Source organism: Pipistrellus kuhlii, unplaced genomic scaffold, assembly GCF_014108245.1.
Source record: "Pipistrellus kuhlii isolate mPipKuh1 unplaced genomic scaffold, mPipKuh1.p scaffold_m20_p_33, whole genome shotgun sequence".
In the NCBI taxonomy this organism is placed as follows: Eukaryota; Metazoa; Chordata; class Mammalia; order Chiroptera; family Vespertilionidae; genus Pipistrellus; species Pipistrellus kuhlii.
The window spans coordinates 4,514,757-4,530,486 of NW_023425533.1; the positions used below are offsets into that span (position 1 = coordinate 4,514,757).

General features: G+C 41.8%; 1 protein-coding gene across 4 annotated transcripts in view; it reads left to right on the forward strand.

Annotated features, from left to right (window-relative positions):
* PRPS1 (phosphoribosyl pyrophosphate synthetase 1) overlaps window positions 1–15,730 on the forward strand; it is a 43,501-nt gene that overhangs the window by 13,959 nt on the left and 13,812 nt on the right. For 2 of the 4 annotated variants that reach the window (XM_036460770.2, XM_036460768.2), the window contains exons 2-3: window positions 11,603–11,786; window positions 14,594–14,692. In XM_036460770.2, the coding sequence (XP_036316663.1) occupies window positions 11,603–11,786; window positions 14,594–14,692 (283 nt within the window). Of the gene's footprint in view, window positions 1–11,034; window positions 11,056–11,602; window positions 11,787–14,593; window positions 14,693–15,730 lie in introns of those variants that run through there. The other 2 variants (XM_036460771.2, XM_036460769.2) reach the window with 2 other exon arrangements.

The following is a 15,730-nucleotide window of genomic DNA, read 5'->3' on the forward strand; positions in this document are numbered from 1 at the left end:
CTATAATACTTTTTAAAATATATATATTTTATTGATTTTTTACAAAGAGGAAGGGAAAGGGATAGAAAGTCAGAAACATCGATGAGAGAGAAACATCGATCATTTGCTTCTTGCATACCCCCCACTGGGGATGTGTCCTTTACTGGAATCGAACCCGGGACCCTTCAGTCCACAGGCTGATGCTCTATCCACTAGCCAAACCAGTTTCGACTTTACCCTATAATACTTATGGAGGGAGAGATTGGTCTTGACTAATGAAATTAGAATTATGCATAGTAAAACAAGTCAGTGTCCTTGTTTCTTTGTATCAATTTATTTTGAATATAGTTAAATAACTTTTTCAAGTTATTAGATGCATTTCTGGTCATAACATTCTTCTATGCTTAAGGGGAAATTTTAGTCCTTAATTTGGCTTTGGGAAGTGGCTTAACTGTCGGTTGATTATTATCAGATGATATAATGATACAAAAATGGTACTAGAACCCTGGCAGGGTATCTCAGTTGGTTAGAGCATTGTCCAGATTCACCAAGGTTGCACGTTTGGTCCCCAGTCAGGGCACATATAAGAATCAACCGTGCTCTTTTTGAAAGCACATATATTAAAAAGAAAAGAATCAACCAATGAAGCATGAATGGATGGAACAACAGAATGATGTTTCTCTCCCCTACCCCAAATCAATCAATAAAAAAAAGGTACTACTACTGCCAAAACCGGTTTGGCTCAGTGGATAGAGTGTAAGCCTGCGGACTGAAAGGTCCCAGGTTCAATTCTAGTCAAGAGCATGTACCTTGGTTGCGGGCATATCCCCAGTAGGGAGTGTCCAAGAGGCAGCTGATTGATGATTCTCTCTCATCAATGTTTCTAACTCTCTATTCCTCTCTTCCTCTCTGTAAAAATCAATAAAAATGTATATTTTTTATTTTTTAAAAATATATTTTATTGATTTTTTTACAGAGAGGGATAGAGAGCTAGAAACATCGATGAGAGAGAAACATTGACCAGTCGCCTCCTGCACACACCCCCCCACTGGGGATGTGCCCGCAAACCAATGTACATGCCCTTGACTGGAATCGAACCTGGGACCTTACAGTCCGCAGACCGACGCTCTATCCACTGAGCCAAACCAGTTTCAGAAAAAAAAGAAAAAGAAAAAAAGAAAAAAAGATATATATATATACTAGTGATTGTGTTAGGTGGTGAGCTGGTGATATTTTAAGAATTAATTTTCAAACCTTATTTGATGTTAGAAAATAATATTTAAAGGAATCATTTTTAAAATGTATTTTTTGTTGATTTCAGAAAGGAAGCGAGAGAGAGAGAGAGAGAGAGAGAGAGAGAGAGAGAGAGAGAGAGAGAGAGAGAGAGAGACATTAATGATGAAAGAGAATCATTGATTGGCTGCTTCCTGCAAGTCCCCTACTGGAGGGAATCAAGCCCACAACCTGAGCAGGTGCCCTTGGCCGTAATTGAACCTGAGACCCTTTTTAGTCTGCAGGCTGACACTCTATCCACTGAGCCAAACTGGCTAGGGCAGGAATCATTTCCATTAAAGCTATGTATTTAGCAAATACTCTCTGATGTTTAAGTTGGCAGTGATAATTTTAATACCTTACCAGCTTTCAAGAAAAGATTTGAAGTGTGTTTCATGATTGTCAGCATACAAAAGGTTCATTAAGTAGATACATCGGAAGCGTTACAGAACTAAGAATGATAGCAATTGTGCCAAAAAAGTGGCATAAAAGGATTACAGAAGCTTAGTATTACTTCAACTGTATTCCTTGGCTTTCTGGCAGCCTAAGGGATAAAGGCATATACAATTGATTATGTAGTATTTTAAAAATATATTTTTTATTGATATCAGAGAGGAAGGGAGAGGGAGAAAGAGATAGAAACATCAATGATGAGAGAGAATCACTAATCAGCCGCCTCCTACACACCCCCTACTGGGGATCAAGCCTGCAACCCAGGCATGTGCCCTGACTAGGCATCAAACCATGACCTCCTGGTTCATAGGTCGACATTCAGTCACTGAGTCACACTGACTGGATGATTATGTAATTTTTATTTTCATAAAACTCTTTAGATACTTACAGGCAAAAATGTCCAAGAATTTTATGGGTGGGATACTTAAATGATGATACTGAGTAGCATAATAGAAAATGTAAGTAGTGTGATAGGTATTTTTATATTGACTCTTGATAGTTAAGGTATGTTGTTTCCTTGTCTTGGTAATAAGAAAGCTTTAGAGTAGATTATTATACAATCCTTGATGCATATTTATTATCTTGGATCAATTGTAAAACTGCTGTCCCTAGCTCTGGCAAGTGACTGTCTGGAGCATAGACTGAAACAAGGACACAGTTGACTTCTTATGTGAAATCAATGTGCCTGACTTTTGTTCTCCCACACAGAAATGGAGATTTTGGTCAAGGAAGTTGTATGGGGATGACTGGGTGGGATTAAAACTTTCTTGAGTTTTGAAGTTGCTTAAATACTTGAAGTACTTGGTCAGGACCCTAGAGTTGTGCACCATAAAACCTAGAAGGGACTTTTTTAGCCTGGGACTTCTCAAAGGGCATGGAGTGTTATGTTAGTAAAGGAAATTGGAGAAGTCTCTCTACACTACTGCTGCCTCTTATTTAGGCCTATCACAATGAGCACCTTGCTGAACATGCTCACCTCCAGGAGATGTTATTTATTCTTATTTTAGTTCTTAAAATTTTTAATTACTTTATCCAAATATATCCAAAATATTAAAATTTTAACATGTAGTCAATATAAAATTTGATATTTTTTTCTTTTGTATATAACTAGAGGCCTGGTGCACAAAATTCATGCGGGGGGGGGGGGTGTTCCTCAGCCCAGATTTCACCCTCTCCAATCTGGGACCCCTTGAGGGATGTCCAGGGATCCCAGGGATCAGGCCTAAACAGGCAGTCTGACATCCCTCTCACAATCCAGGACTGTTGGCTCCCAACCGCTCACCTACCTGCCTGCCTGATTGCCTCTAACTGCTTCTGACTACCAGCCTGATCACCTCCTAACCACTCCCCTGCCAGCCTGATCAATGCCTAACTGTACCCCTGCTGGCCCAATTGCACCTAAGTGCCCTCCCCTGCTGGCCTGGTTCCCCCCAACTGCCCTCCCTTGCTGGCCTGGTCACCCCTAACTGCTCTCCCCGCCAGCCTGGTTGCCCCTAACTGTTCTCCCCTGCAGGCCTGCCCTTCCCTGCTGACCTGGTCCCCCACCCACAACTGCCCTCTCCTGCTGACCTGGTCCCCCACAACTGCCCTCCCCTGCTTGCCTGATTGCCCCCAACTGCCTTCCCCTACAGGCCTGGTGCCCCCCCAACTGCCCTCCCCTGCTGGCATCATGGTCACCCCTAACTGCCCTCTGCTGCCAGCCTGGTTGGCCCTAACTGCCCTCCCCTGCAGGCCTGGTCCCCTAACTGCCCTCTCCTGCTGGCCTAGTTCCCTCCCAGTTGCCCTCCTCTGCTATTCCAGTCACTCTAACTGCCCTCCCCTGCTGGCCTGCCCCCCCCCCCCCAGCTGCCCTCACCTGCAGGCCTGGGTCCCATCCCAACTGCCCTTCCTTGCAGGCCTGGTCCTTCTCAACTGCCCTCCTCTGCCAGCCCGGTCACCCCTAACTGCCCTCCTCTGCAGGCTTGATCACCCACAACTGCCCTCCCTTGTAGACCTGGTCTCTCCCAACTTCCCTCCGCTGCTGACCATCTTTGGTGGCCATCTTGTGTCCACTTGGAGCCAGCCATCTTTGACGACAAGAGGGTGGCCATCTTGTGTGTTGGAGTGATGGTCAGTCTGTATATTATTCTTTTATTAGATAGGATATCTTCACAGTAAGGTAGGTATTTTATACTTCTAGCACATCTCAATTTAGTTCCTCAGTCACACTAATCACATTTCATGTGTTCAATAACCACATAAGGTCAATGACAGCCATTTTGGACAGTGCCACTCTAGGATCTACAGTTTGAGAAACATGCAGGCTCTTCCAGAAAGCCCTGCCTGGCTCCCTCCTGCCCATCAATTTGAATTTTGAAGAATGTCCTCAAAAATAAATTTTGACATTTGGCATAATTGAGACTGCTGACAGTTGTAATTCTTTAGGCTGATATTGGTGGTTAGTAGATGTCAACTCAGCTAGGGCCACAAAATTGCTATATTCATTATGTTGCTCAGTATCACTATTTCAGGATCCCACCATAAAATTCTTTGTAGCTATCACATCCTGTTGGGTCCATTAGATTATAGTTCTAACAGAATTAAATATCAGCTGAATATCTGTAAAGTAATATAAGCAGATTTGTCAAGTGAAGAAACATATTGGGTGCACTTGCATATAGTGTGAAATATGAGAGATGATAAAAGTCTTCTGAATTTTCATAAGAAAGCCTGCAGAAAGTTTATATTCTGTCTAAAGTGAGTGGATCCAAGAGTCAGTCTAATTCTGAGGGGACATTCATTCATTCATTTCTTTGTCACTAGCTGGCTAGATATACAGATCAGCATTGCAGATCTGGTTCCTGCCTTCATAGTGCATGCGTTTAGGTGGAGGAGACAGAAAATAAATAATTGCATAAAAATAGGGTGATAAGGCCGAAACCGGTTTGGCTCAATGGATAGAGCGTCGGCTTGGGGACTGAAAGGTCCCGGGTTCGATTCTGGTCAAGGGCATGTACCTTGGTTGCAGGTATATCCCCAGTAGGGGGTGTGCAAGAGGCAGCTGATGGATGACTCTCTCTCATCGATGTTTCTAATTCTATCTCTCTCCCTTCCTCTCTGAACAAAATCAATAAAATATATTAAAAAAAAAGAAAAAAAATATCTTTTCCTATCCCTTTACTTTCAGGCTGTGTGTCTTTCAATCTGAAGTGGTTTTCTTGTAGGCAGTATATGTATGAGTTTTGTTTTCATATACATTCAGACATTTTATGCCTTTTGATTGGAACATTTAACCCATTTATGTTTTAAGTGATCATTGATAGATATATAGTTAATGCCATTTTAGTATTCATGTTTTTTAAATCTTCACCCAAGGGTATTTTTCCATTGATTTTTTTTTTTAGAGTGGATGGGAGGTGGGAGGCAGGGAGAGAGAAACAGAAACATCCATGTGAGAGAGACACATTGATTGGTTGCCTCCCATTTGTACCCTGACTTGGGCCAAGTTTGAGCCTGCAACAGAGGTACATGCCCTTGACCAGAAATTGAACTCACAACCCTTTGGTCTAGGGGCTGATGCTCTAACCACTGAGCAAACTGTCCAGGACTATTCATATTTTTTTATATCATTTTATTCTTCCTTGTAAAGAAATCCCTTTAACAATTCTTATAATACTGGTTAGGTGTTGATCTCCTTTAGCTTTTTTCTTGTCTGGAAATTATCTATCCTTCCATCTAAATGATTCTAACTTTGCTGGGTCTAGACAGAAATCTTGGTTATAGATCCTGGCTTTTTGTCATTTTGAATATTTTGTGCCAATCCCTTCTGACCTGCAAAGTTTCTGTTGATAAATCAGCTGACAGTCTTATGGCAGTTCCTTTGTTAGTAACTAACTGTTTTTTCTTGCTGCTTTAAAGATTCTTTTGGCCCTGGCCAGGTAGCTCTGTTGATTAGAGCATCCTCCCAATATACCAGGGTTGCAGGTTTAGTCTCCAGTTTAAGCACATACAAGTAGCAAACAGTGAATATACAAATAAATAGAGTATAAGTCGATGTTTCTCTCTCTCTTCCACTTCCTCTCTATCTAAAAAAAAAAAAAAAAAAAAAAAAAGATTCTCTTTAACTTTTGTCATTTTAATTATGATGTGTCAGTTATTGTATTCTTCATTTCTGACTTTTTAAATGTTTTCTATGTCCATTTAAAAATATATATTTATTTTGAGAGAGAGAGAGAGAGAGAGAGAGAGAGAGAGAGAGAGAGAAAGAAACATGGATTTGTTCCACTTATTTATGCATTCATTAATTGATTCTTGTATGTGCTCTGACTGGGGATTGAACCCACAGCCTTTGGGTATCGTGATGATGCTGTAACCAACTGAGCTACTCAGCCAGGGCCTCTATCTCCATTTTTATGTTTCCTATCTGTTTGCTGACGTTCTCAATGAGATCATCTATTCTTCTCCTAGGTTCATTGCACATCCTTTTAACCAGTGTTTTGGACTGTGCATCTGGTAGATTGCTTGTCTCCATTTTGTTTAGTTCTTTTTCTGGAGTTTTGTTTTGTTCTTTCATTTGGGGACATGTTTCTTTGTCTCCCTGTATTTGATTCTATGTGTTAGGTAGAGGTGCCATGTCTTCTGGTATTGGTAGATTGGCCTAATATAGTAGACTAGAGTCCCTGCCCCCTGTCACCACCACTGGTCACCTTTCTCTGGCACCTGCCTTGGCTTGCCTGAGGTCTGCGAGCTGGGGTCAGCTCCTGCATTGAGCGCCTACCCCCTGGTGGTCAGTGCATGTCATAGCAACTGGTCATTCTGCCATTCAGTCGATTTGCATATTAGGCCAGTGGGTATTCCAGGTGTGTCCCTTGTGTGGGTTGTGTGTACCCTCCTATTGAACTTGAGCTTTGATTGCTTTTGGCAAGTCAGTGGGAGGGATTGACCATCAGGTGATTTGCTGTGAGGAATGGCCATAATTATAGTGTAGGTGCTGTTTGGTGGCTGACACTATGGAACAGGAATCACGTTAGTGGGGCATTCTTGTGTCTGCTAAGTCTGCCCTTTGGGTGTGTCATTGATGAAAAGCACTTGGAAGTGGCTTGGGTGGACCTGCAAATTGGATGGGACAGAATCTCAGGGGATCACCAGGGACAAAACCAACCTTGTTAGCTGGTTGGTGGAGACTCAGACTTGGCACCTGCCTATGCCTGCAGGCTAGATAGGAGAAGGCTCAGGGAAGGAACAATGGCTTCTTACACACTTCTGTCCTGGAGAAAGTTTCCCTTCCAAGTCCTTGTCTTGAAGCCAGATAGTTCCTGTTAGTCCCTGGTGCTTTTCTAGCTGCTGCCCCAGTGCTCGAACTCAGAGTCCATCAGCAAGTAAATTAATGTGCAGGCCTGTAAGAGGACCCCCTGGGACTCCAGCAGCCCTCAGTCTCACTTAGACAAACCTTCTCAGCCACAACCCCTGCTGGTTTTCTTTCTTTCTTTCTTTCTTTCTTCCTTTCTTTCTTTCTTTCTTTCTTTCTTTCTTTCTTTCTTTCTTTCTTTCTTTCTTTCCTTCCTTCCTTCCTTCCTTCCTTCCTTCCTTCCTTCCTTCCTTCCTTCCTTCCTCCCTCCCTTCCTTCCTCCCTTCCTCCCTTCCTCCCTTCCTCCCTTTCTTTTTTAAAAATAAATCTTTATTGTTCAGATTATTACAAATATGTTCCTCTTCCCCCCCCCCTCCATTGCTCCCCCTCACCAGGTTCCCACCCCACCCTCTGTCCTTTCCCCATCCCCCATTGTTCTCATCCATGGGTGCACAGTTTTTGTTCAGTCTCTTCCCGCACCCCCACTCCCCTTTTCCCCGAGAATCGTGAGTCCATTCCCCTTTCATACCTCTGATTCTATTATATTCACTAGTTAATATTGTTCATCAGATTTTTTAATTCCCTTGGTTTTTAGATTCACTTGTTGATAGTTACATATTTGTTATTCATAATTTTTATCTTTATCTTCTTCCTCTTCCTAAAGAACCCCCTTCAGCAATTCATATAATTCTGGTTTGGCAGTGATGAACACTTTTAGCTTTTTTTTTATTTGTGAAGCTCTTTATCTGGCCTTCAATTCTGAGTGATAGCTTTGCTAGTATTTTTGGATTTTTGGCTGTAGGTTCTTGGTATTCATCACCTTGAATATTTCTTGCCATTCCCGTCTGGCCTGCATGGTTTCTGTTGAGAAATCAGCTGACAATCGTATGGGTGCTCCTTTAAAGGTAACTGCCTGTTTTTCTCTTGCTGCTTTTAATATTCTCTCTTTGTCTTTTGTTTGGGGTTCTGTGTGCTTCCTGGACTTGTAAGTCTATTTCTTTCACCAGGTAGGGGAAGTTTTTTGTCACTATTTCTTCCAATATTCTTTCAGTATTTTGCTCTCTCTCTTCTTCTGGGATCCCCATAATTTTGATGTTGGTTTGCTTGAAATTGTCCCAGAGGTTTTTTACACTATCTTTAACTTTCTGGATTCTCTTATCTTATTGCTTCTGTGGAGGAGTGTCCTCTGGCTCTTTGTGTTCTAAATCTTTGTCTTGATTCTTGCGATCTTCCAGTCTGTTTTTAGGACTTTATATAATATTTTTTATATTATAGAAAAAATAATATAAAAATATTATATTTCCCGAGAAACCCCACACGGGCTCCTGGGCCCCGGCTGACAGGGAGCCTGGTCCCGGCTCCGCGGGCAGGGCCTGGCATCCGCTCACCCATTTCCGACCTGCAGGACGCGGTACCCAAAGTGCCGGCCGGCGTCAGGGAAGGACAAGTTCTGCACCTGCTGCACGTCCAGGTTGTAGCCAGAGGCCAGGCAATGTTTTCTTTATTTCTAGTTGATTCCTTTTTTTTCTAGTTGCTCCCTTTTCATATCCTCATAGGTCTCATTTATTTTATCGGCCTTTTTTAGGATATTCTTGAATAACCTTATAACTGTAGTTTTGATCTCAATGTCCATTCTTTTCTTTTCCTCCATCTGCTTCCTTTGTGTCCTTCCTCTTGTCTACATTTTAGTTGTTTTCCTGATTTATGGAATAGTTTTGTGTGCTAGGTGTTCTGGTAGAGCCCAATAGCACAGCCTTCCAGTTACCTGCAGTGGACAGTCTTGGTGTAGCCCTTTGTGGGCTGTGTGTGCAGTCTTCTTGTTAAGCCTTGCTTATTGTTGGTATCACTGGGAAGCGTTGATCTCCAAGCCAATTGGCTGTGAGGATCAGCAGTATCTCAGCTGGGAGGGCTTCTGTACTCCGCTTGGATGGGGAGGAGTCTCGGGGTGGTGCAGACAATCTTTGGTTCCCTGTCAGTCTTGCCTTAGAAAAGTCCTGTTTGCGGTGAGTCTCGCAAGATTGGTTGCAGGCGCGCACCTCTTTGGTAAAGGCACAAACTTTGGATTCCGGCCAGTCCCTCCTTAGAGAAAGCCAGCCTCTGGGAGAGTTTCTTTGCTCAGCTTGGATGGGGCGGAGTCTCAGGTTGGTGCAGACAAGCTTTGTTTTCCCTTTGGCTCCTCCCCAAGTCCCACAGTAATGGCCTCTGGCTTCACATGCCTCCAAGAGATCTCTGCCTGCTGCCTGACATTCTGGCCTCTCCCTGACAGGGGCCATCTATCAGAGCAATAGGGTGATTCTGTTTTCCTCTCGAACAAGAAAGTCAGCTGCGAGTTGGCTGTCTGCCCTTTCCACGCACCGCGGGGGGGGGGGGGGGTGTTAGCCAGTAGCGAACTCAACAGGCTGCCCTCTCTGCACCTGGGAGTCAGCCAGTAGCAGTCTTGGTCTGGCCCTCCCTCTCTGCTCGCCAGGATTAAGCCAGCGCCTTTTCGCGCGCAAAGTTCTCAGTCCGTACCTTCACAGTGCCTGTGGTTCAGCATGCCTTCTCTCTCCTTCGTAGATGGCAGAGCCTCCTCTCAGCTAGCTGTCCGGTGCTTCAGGGCAATGCCTCCCCTGTTTTCCAGTTCTAAATTCAAATTTGTTGTGGTAGGCTGCATTCGAGTGTCTACCCTATACTGCCATCTTGGTTTCTCTCCCTGTGAAAACAACCAGAAATTGTGGGGACTTTTCTTCCCAGCACTTCTCTTCCTGTGCTGAGGAGGCTTGTGTGGGGCTGGGACTCCGCCCTCCTGCTCCTCCAATCCATTCAGTGTCCTGTCTTCACCTCTCCTATCAATCTTGTAGCTTCTTTTGCATATCCTTAGTTATAAGACTTCTATTTAGCTAGACTTCAGGAGGTTAGCAATGATCATTGTTTTGTAGTTTAGTTGTAATTTTGTTTTGATTGTGGAAGGAGACTAAAATAATTATTGAATTTAGTGCTTAAAGAGGGTTTATTTCCAGGAATTTCAACATCCCTGTTGTAATTTCTTTCTGTTTTGATTTTTTAACATTTGCTTTTATTTTTCTTGCTTTACTATGTAAATTAACCCCATACTTTTTAAGAAGTGGGCTTCTTTTCATTGTTATTTGAATTGGAAAGAAGTAAATATTAAATAATAATTACACTTGTATTAGTTCCTTCTGGCAATGGAATTCGCCTATTGAAGTTTTTCTCTTAAAGAGAAAAATGGTTACCAACCATTCTGATTTATACTTGTTTACACATACTACACACACACACACACACACACACACACACACACACATGCACCCACAAACGCCCCCAACCAAAGAATAAATAGGGGAAATGGTGTTTTGAGTTGTTAATACTGAGCTTATTTTTTGTTTGTTTGTTTGTTTTGTTTGTTTTTGTTAATCTTCACCCGAGGATATTTATCCATTGATTTTTAAAGAGAGTGGAAGGGACAGGGCGAGAGACAGATAGAGAAACATGGATGTGAGAGAAACACATTGATTGGTTGCCTCCCACATGTGCTCTGACCAGGGCCATGGATTGAGCTTGCAACTGAGGTGTATGCCCTTGACTGAATCGAACCCAGAATCCTTCATTCCACAGGCTGGCCTGAGCTTATTTTTTAATTCTAAGTTATTATTGTTAATGATCCAAGTATACTAGTAGACATTAAAATTTTCATTTTATGGTAAATGATAGCCCCACAATTATAGTAACTTCCTGTGGAATTGTCATTTTAAAAATATGTTTTATTGATTTTAGAGAGGGAGAGTGAGAGAGAGAGAGAAACGTCTATGTGAAAGAGGAACATCGACTGGCTGCCTCCTGCACACCCCCAACTGGGGATCAAGCCTGAAACCTGGGCATGTGCCATGATGAGGAATTGAACCAGCAACTTTTCGGTACACAGGATGATACCTAACCAACTGAGACATAACAGCCAGTGTTTCCTGTGGAAATTTTTAAAACAAGATTTACTAATTGGACCAGAGTATAGTTAGCATAGAATGAGGGTAAAGACCAAATGTGTTTTCTTTTCAGTGTGTCCCTAGCACCTAGCACAGTGATTGACAATGGAACATTTAGTGTTTGTTGAGTGAACTGGCCAATATAGTAGATGTGATACTGTCTTCTATAGAAGGAATCTTTATAGAACAGAAGTAATTCATTCCTTATATGACCTTTCTACTTTTGTTATATGTGGATTGTGATAGTCACAGATGCCACTAGAATATCAAATTTGTATTCATGTCTTGTACCTAAAATGAGATATAGGCTGCCTACTGAAATTATGGTTCAATTACCTGTGAGTACTTTTTTTTCCCATGCCATTTCCCATATAAAAAATAGGTAATATTTGTATAGTGTACTGGAGTAAACTGAGGCAGTAAACTGCTTCTGCAAAAAGGGCACTCCAGAAGTCCAAGGAAATAACTGTTCACATGCAGTTGTAAATCATTCATAGCATACTGGTAAAAAGCTATGGCTTTTAGACCTTACTGTCTCTAGAAGTATAGTACTCTAAAATTTATTGTTTTTGTTGTCCATTCCTATTTGTAGTGTTGAAATTGGCGAAAGTGTCCGTGGAGAGGATGTCTACATAGTTCAGAGTGGCTGTGGTGAAATTAATGACAATCTAATGGAGCTTTTGATCATGATTAATGCCTGTAAGATTGCTTCAGCCAGCCGAGTTACTGCAGTCATCCCATGCTTCCCTTATGCCCGGCAGGATAAGAAGGATAAGGTAGGAGCAGAATCTCCTTTGATTATTAAAAAAAACTAGAGGCACAGTGCATTAAATTCGTGCACAAGGGGTGTGTGTGTGTGTGTGTGTGTGTGTCCCTCAGCTCAGCCTGCATCCTCTCCAATCTGGGACCCCTCGAGAGATGTCTGGTGGGATCAGGCCTAAATGGTCAGTTGGACATCACTCTCATAACCCAGGACTATTGGCTCCCAACCACTCACCTGCCTACCTGCCTGATTGCCCCTAACCACTTCTGCCTTCCAGCCTGATCACCCCCTAACCACTTCCCTGCCAGCCTAGTTGCACCTAACTTCCCTCCCCTGCCTGCCCAATTGCCCCTAACTGCTTTCCCCGGCTGGCTTGGTCATCCCAACTGTCCTCCCCTGCAGGCCTAGTTGCCCCCAACTGCCCTCCCCTGCCAGCCTTGTCATCTCCAACTGTCCTCTGCAGGCCTGGTCGCCCCCAAATACCCTCCCCTGCTGGCCAGGTCACCTCTTAACTGCCCTCTGCTACAGACCTGATCACCTCCAACTGCCCTCCCCTGCAGGCCTGGGTCTCCCCCAACTATCCTCCCCTGCAGGCCTGGTCGACCCCAACTGCCCTGCCCTACAGGCCTGATCCTCCCAACTGCCCACCCCTGCAAGCCTGGTAGCTCCCAACTGCCCTCCCCTGCTGGCCTTCTTGTGTCACATGGGGGCAGCCATCTTGTGTGTTGGAGTGATGGTCAATTTGCATATTACCTCTTTATTATATAGGATGTTTATAGAAGGAGACTTATGTAAGACTTTAAACAGTAAAGACTTTAATTTTTTTTAAAAAATGTTTTTAAACAGGGCAATCATGAACACTTGCCCAAAGTCACAAAAATATTCCTTAATCGTCAGATATATATCTTTTTGTTTATTTTTAATTTTTTAAAAGCAGAAACAAAGTTTATTGAGAAATAGATGGATTCTTCAACAGGGAGCAGCAGGGAGAGGGCCCAAAGTGGGTTGCCCATCAGATATGTATTTAGAGGGTAATTTTTTATTCTCTAATGTTTTACATATTTCCCCTTTTCCCCCCCTTGACCCCCCCCCCCCCCCCCCAGCCGTTCCCACGCTGGGCAAGCCCCCACTGCCCGAGTGTCTGTGTCCATTGGTTATGCTAATAGCATGCATACAAGTCCTTTGGTTGTTCTGTAACCCCCCTACACTGCCATTTGTCTCTGGATCTATTCTTGTTCATTAAATTATGTTGATTATTATATTCCTATTTAGAGGGGATTTTTCAAATCACATTCTCGTAGGCATTACCTGATCTTTAAAACAGTTGTCATGTGATTGGTTTGTAAAAAGCAACACATTTGTAGACTGTATATTGTTCTAGTCATCATTTGTGACTTTCATTTAGCTCACTGCTATTATTTAATTATATCAGTAAGACTAAGCACCAGCTCCCATGGAATAGAATATTTTTTAAATTATTGTAGATCCTTTGGGACACCCTCATAAGGTTATAGTTGTGACCTTTGTGTTGGAGTGATGGTCAAGTTGTAAAACTTGAAGTCTGTTACATGAATACTTGGTCTCATTATACACACACACACACACACACACACACACACACACACACACACCTAGCCTTATTTATGTGGTATATTAAAGGATAAGGTATATACATAAAACTTTGCAGGTCTATTTTATTTATTGTAATCAATGCCAAAAATTTATCTACAGTGCATTGGAGAAGGTCACATATGCACCCCTATATCCATAGCAGCATTACTTACAATAGCTAAGATCTGGAAACAGTCTAGGTGCCCATCAGTAGACAAGTAAAAAAAACTGGTACATATGCATCTGTAAAAAAGAAGGATCTGTTACCTTTTGAAACAGCATGAATGCACTTGGAGATTATTATACTAAGTGAAATAAGCCAGTCAGAGAGAGACAAATATCACATCATCTCACTTATATGAGGAATCTAATGAACAAAATAAACTGATGAACAAATAGTCCAGAGACATGAAAGCATAGAACACATTGACAGACCTCAAAAGGAATGGGGGGAAGAGGGAGAGATTAACCAAAGAACTTAGATGCATACATGTATAACCCATGGACACAGACAATAGTGTGATGAAGACCTGGTGTGGGATGGGAACTGTGCAGAGGGTGACAAATGGGAGGGAATGGGGATATCTATAATACTCTTAACAATGAAAATACATTTTTTTAAAAATGGCAGCGAAACTGAAAAAAAAAAAAAAAAGTCCAGGTGTTTTTAATTCCAATAAAGTATAGTGCTCCTGCAGAGTACAGAGTAGAAGGCATGGTCTTGGCCATTTTATAGTGCAGCAGGTGTGTTTGCCTATTATTTAAGTGTTTGAGATTGCTAGAAGGTTGACCTTCAGATTAGTAAGGGAATGGTATAATTTACAAAATTAACTATAGAGTTATATATTGGATATTATACAGGTTTGAGTATGTATGTGTTAAGTGATTTTAATAAAAATATTTTGAAAAAGATTGTCTAATTTAAACTGAATATTGGAAAGGCTGAAAATCTGTACATTAAGTTAAGAAAATGAAAGGTAGAAAAGATTTTCTTTCATTTATTACGTATCTTGAGCTAGCAAAGTGATGTTCCATTTAATTGTGCTAGATTGTGATATACTCAAAAGTTAGTAACCATGTCTCTTTCTTTGAATTTCCTGGTAGCACAGTGCCTTAAACATAGTAGGTACACAATAAATACTTGCTTCTTGGAAAAATGAATTATTTCTCAAATTCACTCTTATTTTTTCTTTTGTCCTCTCTATTTAGAGCCGGGCTCCAATCTCAGCCAAGCTTGTTGCAAATATGCTCTCCGTAGCAGGTGCAGATCATATTATTACCATGGACCTTCATGCTTCTCAAATTCAGGTATCAAAGGAAGCTAAATATTACCTTAGAGGTTAGAAGAGGAGAAGAGGACTAATAATACTGAAGACTGCAGAGAAGCATAATGCTGCCCAAGTACAGCTCAAATAAGCTAGACATTGACAACATATTAAGCATCCTCACATTAACCTTAGTTCATGGATTTAGTCATTTGGGGTGGTTGAAAAGGGAGGCAGTCATGTATTCTCGGAAGAGTGTAGGCTTAGGGATCAAACCTAGATGGAAATACTGGCTCTAACACCTATGAGCTTTGTAACATTGGGCAGGTTATTTAATTTATCTAAATATACACTGCTTTGTTATTGTGAGTATTAAGTAACATATTACCGTATTTTTCGGACCATAAGACGCTCCGGACCATAAGACGCACCAGTTTTTAGAGAAGGGAAATGAAGAAAAAAAGATTCTGAAACAAATAGTGTCCTAAAATATTTTATGTGCATTAAAACCCAACATCACAGTCATAAACACATGTAATCAACCCTGTAAAAAGTAAACAGCAGCATTTAGAACCATTTTAGAGCCGGGCAAGCACACAGAGACCACACAGAGCCGGGCAAGTAAAAAAACTTTTTTTTAAAAGTATATGTGTAGGCTATATTTGGACCATAAGACACAGGGACTTTTCCCCCCACTTCTGGGGGGAAAAAAGTGCGTCTTATGGTCCGAAAAATACGGTAAATAAATTCATAAGATAATGCCTGGTTCCTGACAGAAACCAAATAAATGGAAGTTTTTACTGTCATCATTTAGCTTATCTTTTATTTATTGATTTGAGAGAGAAACATCGATTTGTTATTCTACTTATTTTTGCATTTATTGGTTGATTCTTGTATGTGCCCTGACTCAGGACTGAACCCACAACCTTGGTGTATTGGGACAATGTTCTAACCAACTGAGCCATCTGGTCAGGGCTTCATCATTAAATTTAGAGCCACAGAGCCCTGGCTGGTGTGACTCAGTTAGTTGAGCATCATCCCTTTCACCAAAAGGACACTGGTTTGATTCCCAGTCAGAGCA